The sequence below is a fragment of the Histoplasma capsulatum genome, genomic scaffold, assembly GCF_000149585.1.
Source record: "Histoplasma capsulatum NAm1 scaffold_8 genomic scaffold, whole genome shotgun sequence".
NCBI classification, from domain to species: domain Eukaryota; kingdom Fungi; phylum Ascomycota; class Eurotiomycetes; order Onygenales; family Ajellomycetaceae; genus Histoplasma; species Histoplasma mississippiense.
In genome coordinates this window covers 290,194-295,912 of record NW_001813975.1, presented here as the reverse complement: position 1 = coordinate 295,912, position 5,719 = coordinate 290,194, and the positions used below count along the sequence as shown (strand labels likewise).

Genomic DNA, 5,719 nt, shown 5'->3' with positions numbered 1-5,719 from the left:
GATGCTAGATTCCGCGTTCTCCACCTCTTCAACTTTCCTGCCCCCATGATTTCGATGTTGTCTTCGTCGCAAATGCAACAGCTGGTATCAAACTGGTTGCGGATGCTCTTAGAGACTATGGTGAGTGTGGGTTTTGGTACGGATACCATAGGGATGCACATACGAGTTTGGTTGGGGTCAGAGAACTGGCAGCGAGGGGACGGCGGTGCTTTGCGGATGACGAGGAAGTTGAAGACTGGATATCTCGTCATTCACCAAATGCGCAAAGCCCTGTATCCGTTCCTACTTTGTTCGCGTATCCAGCTCAGTCGAATATGACAGGTCGTCGCCTACCTCTTGACTGGTGTCGCAAGCTGCGAGTGTGTAATATCTACTCTCTTTTGGATGCGGCATCTCTCGTCTCCACCTCGCCATTAGATCTTAGTGATGCGGATTCTGCCCCCGATTTTACGGTTCTGAGCTTCTATAAAATCTTTGGATTTCCGGATCTCGGTGCCCTTATCGTTCGCAAAGGCGCCCACAATATCTTTGATAAGCGGAAGTACTTTGGAGGGGGCACGGTTGGTATGGTTACCAGCCTTGAAGATCAGTGGCATGCGAAGAAATCGACTTCAGTCCATGATCAACTCGAAGATGGCACCCTCCCTTTCCACGGCATTATTGCTTTGCATTCTGCTTTGGATGTACACGAACGCCTTTACGGTTCCATGGAGAATATTTCGCGCCACACAGGCTCGCTGGCCAAAGTACTGTATGATAGCATGGCTGCTAAAAGGCATGCAAATGGAACCGTTGTTTGTGAGATGTATAAGCATAAGGATTCCAGTTTCGATGAACGGACTACCCAGGGCCCCATAGTTTCATTCAACCTGAGGAATAGCGATGGCGAATGGGTTGGGAAATCGGAAGTTGAGAAGCTCGCGGCAGTGAAAAATATTCAAATTCGGTCCGGGACGCTATGTAATCCAGGTGGAATGGCATACCACCTCTGCTTGAAAACTGAGGAAATGAAACGGAATTACAACGCTGGTCAACGTTGTGGAGATGACAATGACATAATCGATGGCAAACCAACTGGGGGCTTAAGGGTTAGTCTGGGAGCTATGAGTTCCATCCGCGATATTAATCGATTCCTCGACTTTATTGATGAGTTTTATGTGGACAAATCCAACGCAAACACCGTTCTCACACCTCAGGGTGTTATGCAATCCAAGAGAGGGCCCCAGCCTTCTAGCTTTTATGTCGACAAGCTCTGCGTGTATCCGATCAAAAGTTGTGGAGCATTTATAGTCCCCGATGGCAAGCAATGGGAGGTCAAACCAGAAGGCCTCGCATGGGATAGAGAATGGTGTCTAATGCACCAGGGCACGGGGTTGGCTCTCAACCAGAAAAGATACCCTCGAATGGCTCTCATCCGCCCTGTGATTGATCTTGACAACGGCATCCTACAAATTTCACGTTGGATGCCCGGCGCTGATGATAACCCCCTGAAGTTACCCTTATCAGACCAATATGTCGACATCTCAACAGCTGAACTCTGTGAAAATTCCATGAAAAAGTCTTCCACGGTATGTGGTGATAGAGTACCCGTGCAAATATATTCGTCGCCAGTGGTTTCTGCATTCTTTTCAGAGTTCCTTGGAGTCCCGTGCACGCTTGCCAGGTTTCCTGCGAATTCATCTCTCCGATACTCGAAACACCAACAGCGCTCCTATCTCCCTGAGACCCCGTCACCGTTCCACAGTATGCCGGGCGCTTTCCCTCAACCCAACCTTGCGTCCCAAGTACACAAAAATCCCATACGTCTGTCGAACGAAAGCCCCATGCTACTAGTATCCCGATCAAGTGTCAATAAACTTAACGAAACTATTAAGTCGTACGGAAAATCCACAACTAAGGGCACTAGAGCAGTTGCCGCTGATGTATTTCGAGCAAACATTATTGTCGCAGAAAATCCCGCTCTGGCACCTAGCAGCAGGAATGGAGACAGTAATGGCTCTGCTACCGGGTCTATATCTACACCACCAACTTTGCTAACCGAACACCCATATGTCGAAGATACATGGAGAGGGTTCCGCGTGGGGTCCCACAAATTCGACGTCTTGGGCTCGTGTCAACGGTGCCAGATGGTTTGTGTAGACCAGTTCACGGCGGTCAGGAGCGAGGAACCGTTCTCACACTGGCGAAGACGAGGAAAGTTGACGGCAAGGTTAAATGTGGAAGACATGTGTGCCTTTCGCATGATAATTCGGAGGATGGTGTAGACGGAAGAGGGAAGGTTATGATAATGACTGGTCAGGTTGTTGAGCCGTTGTATGAAGAAACGGCCTGATAGAAATTTTCTGATTTTGATTTTGATTTATTACATTTTCCCACAGCGTCTAGTGTACATTTGACTAAAATGAATGTAATGTATATAGTGAAGCTGTTTATGTTGGATATCGTGAACAAGTTCCGCAATAATTTATCTATATTTTTTGGTCTTTTTCCACCTACTAGACATTACCTATGCAGGCGCTCAATGCCAGGTAACACAAAGGCTATACCAATGCTGACCTGATTCCAATCCTTCGGTGTGCATAAGAGAGGGAACGCTCACCTAGTCTGGTGCGTGCAATACTCTGATTATACCCATGCCGATTCCTTTGTATTAATGGCTAATATACCAAAGGGTAATAAGATAGTTGTAAGAGGAAACGAGGAAACCAGGAATGTATTTACCTGTACATGTATAAAAAATAATTTAAGATGCCGTACCCATATTCATACAAGAGGAATTTTGACAACGAAAACAATGAAAAATAAAATGAAAACACATCAAAACTCCACACGATCCTTTAATATGATAGAGGCCAAGCCATGTAAACAACGTATTTCTACATACGCGAACTACACCTCCTTACTTCCGTGGGTATTTCTTCCATCCTCTTCCATGACCCCGCTATAGAACAGTTAGTAAAAGAGTCCCTTGAAATCAACAAAGGGGAATAGGCTGGGTAAGGAAGACCAAGAACGTACCTGTTTCCACAGCCTGATCATCTCCGGCATACCCATCATGGCCTTCTTCCGATCCTCCAACCGGCCCTCTAGCGTCCGCTCCCACTTATGACCCTTAACCTTCTGACCAATACCCGTACCACGAATTCTCAATCCTTTCTCAACGGCCTTAGTCTCCCGATATACCGTCGACTTGCGGCTGGGAGGTAATAGCTCCTCCACGCCATATTTCGCGGCCAACTTAACCAGCTCATTCTGTCGTCGGAGGGAAATCATGGCGCCCCGCCATCGCCCTGTTTCGGGATTTTTATACGGTAGGAATGGATTTGGGTGTTCTGGATCTGAGCGGAGGAAGGCCTGTGACATTGAGAACGCGGATTGGTCCACTTTAGGAGCCTTTGAGGAGCGAGATGGTGTATAGGGACTTGGAGCTGGAGCTAGGGCTACGGCCCCTTCCGGTACTTTTGGTGCTCCTAGGGCATTTGCGGAGTATATTTGCGGCGGGTAGCGGGCGAAGAAATTGCGGAGCCGGAGGGGAAGATTCTCCAGTATGCCAGAGGTAGCAGTTTTGGTAGCCATTGGGACTATCTGCCAGATGGCTGGCCCCCGGTTTTTGTCTTAAGTGCAGGTTGATATTGCTGTTGTTGAAGAGAAATTCCTGGAGAATACCGGTCACGTGGTGAATCAGTAAACCAAACTGTTTTAGGGAATAGTGTCCGATGTAACAGTACGTCGTTTGCAAGAGAAATGAATACGCCGCCAAGCCTCCGATCCTCTCTCACTCCTTCAATTACTTTTTACTTTCCGTAATCCAAAGTCTGCACCTGTAATCCACTTCTTTGCTCTCTGATTTCCCCCATTCCCAATCACCTATACACCTCATTATCAACTGCTCAACACTTATCCGACGAGCCCTTCGATCGCTAATCGACCTGGATACGCTGTAGCCGGGACACCAGAACAGTCGTTGCCATGGCTGACTTGATTTTTGGTGGTACAGAAGAGGAGAATGCGGAATTGAAGAAGCTGCATGCGGAGGTGGTGAGTTTTTTGTAATCGACTTGGGTGCTTTATCTGGCAAAACATACACGCTAACTGTTCCTCTTGATGTAGCTGGAAGATTCTGATAACTTCGAAAACTGGGAGAAATTGATTCGTGCGGCGGAGGGCCAGGAAGGGGGAATCAATCGCAATTCTAACCCCCAAGCTATCACAGCAACAAGAGGCGTATACGACCGATTCCTGGCCAAGTTTCCCTTGTTGTTTGGATACTGGAAAAAATATGCTGATTTGGAGTTTTCGATTGCGGGGACTGAAGCTGCGGAAATGGTAAGTTGCATGTTTTTATATACATAGGTTTCTTTGAATCAGCCCGCAAATTATATCGCAAGAATCGCAAATAACAGTTTATTCGGCAGGTTTATGAACGGGGTGTTGCAAGCATTAGCAATTCCGTAGATCTATGGACCAATTACTGCGCGTTCAAGGTCGAAACTTCCCACGATGCAGACATTATTAGAGAGTAAGTATGGGCATGTTGGTTTCCTTCCCCGTAACTATAGTGACACAGCGCGGATATTGTTGTGATAGCGAGGACAAAGAGGTGCAGATTAGTATCATCAGCAAAAGTTTTTTGATGGGTGAGATAGTCATCTGCTACCCAGGCTCCCCTTGAAACTTTTTCTTACCCTTGAGTTTCAGGCTCTTGTTTTTCCTTCGCACAACAATTATGTTGTTCGGGAATCCTTCTACATATTTACCGCACGATTAGATACCATTCTCCGTTGACCTTGACCCAGTTGGGCCTTTCACTAAAGACATATTGCATATGCCATGTTTGCCATCCTTCACATTCCCTCATTTCTTCCCCTCCTATTCTTCCCCCTTCCCTCCATTATATTGAATACGAAGTAGCTGACATTGGTGGAACAGACTTTTTGACAGGGGCGCAAGCTGTGTGGGGCTTGACTTCCTAGCACATCCGTTCTGGGACAAGTACATCGAGTTTGAAGAACGTCTTGAAGCTCAAGACAAGATTTTTGCCATATTGGCAAATGTTATTGAAATTCCTATGCACCAGTACGCGAGGTACTTTGAGCGCTATCGCCAGATGGCTCAAACTCGCCCCGTCTCTGAGTTAGTTCAACCAGAGCTGTTAAGCCAATTTCGTGCAGAGGTGGACGGTGCAGCAGCTGGGATTCCTCCAGGGTCTAAGAGTGAGGCAGAAATTGAAAGAGACCTTCGCCTTCGGATTGATAGCTACCATCTAGAAATATTTTCGAGAACACAGACGGAAACTACCAAAAGATGGACATATGAATCCGAAATAAAGCGTCCCTATTTTCATGTGACGGAACTAGATGAAATGCAGCTGTCCAACTGGAGGAAGTACCTTGACTTCGAAGAAGCTGACGGCTCTTTTTCGAGAATTCAGTTCTTGTACGAGCGTTGTCTTGTTACCTGTGCTCATTATGATGAATTCTGGCTCCGATACGCCAGGTGGATGCTGGCCCAAGAAGGCAAGGAAGAAGAAGTTCGGAATATTTACCAGCGTGCCAGCACGTTATATGTTCCAATTTCTCGGCCTGAAGTCAGACTTCATTATGCGTATTTCGAAGAGTTATCCGGACGGGTGGACGTTGCCAAAGATATCCATTCCGCAATCTTGATATCACTTACCAGGCCATATTGAAACTATCGTGTCGCTTGCGAACCTATCGAA

General features: G+C 46.8%; 3 protein-coding genes across 3 annotated transcripts in view; 2 read left to right on the top strand and 1 right to left on the bottom strand.

Annotated features, from left to right (window-relative positions):
* Window positions 1-314: 314 nt before the first annotated feature.
* Window positions 315-2,463, top strand: HCAG_07088 (hypothetical protein; the record flags this gene model as incomplete). Its single annotated transcript, XM_001537616.1, has 4 exons — window positions 315-1,568; window positions 1,875-1,922; window positions 2,069-2,313; window positions 2,421-2,463. 4 exons carry the CDS (start codon window positions 315-317, stop codon window positions 2,461-2,463), a joined length of 1,590 nt encoding a protein of 529 aa, XP_001537666.1.
* A 436-nt stretch (window positions 2,464-2,899) lies between these two features.
* HCAG_07087 (conserved hypothetical protein) lies at window positions 2,900-3,576 on the bottom strand (the record flags this gene model as incomplete). The annotated part of the gene is made up of 2 exons (XM_001537615.1): window positions 2,900-2,941; window positions 3,019-3,576. The coding sequence occupies 2 exons, from the start codon at window positions 3,574-3,576 to the stop codon at window positions 2,900-2,902; spliced, it is 600 nt and encodes a 199-aa protein (XP_001537665.1).
* A 393-nt stretch (window positions 3,577-3,969) lies between these two features.
* HCAG_07086 (conserved hypothetical protein) overlaps window positions 3,970-5,719 on the top strand; it is a gene marked incomplete at both ends in the record, with an annotated part of 2,384 nt that continues 634 nt past the window's right edge. The window contains 4 exons of the mRNA XM_001537614.1: window positions 3,970-4,038; window positions 4,111-4,326; window positions 4,416-4,519; window positions 4,930-5,629. Of these exons, the coding sequence (XP_001537664.1) occupies window positions 3,970-4,038; window positions 4,111-4,326; window positions 4,416-4,519; window positions 4,930-5,629 (1,089 nt within the window). The remainder of the gene's footprint in view (window positions 4,039-4,110; window positions 4,327-4,415; window positions 4,520-4,929; window positions 5,630-5,719) is intronic.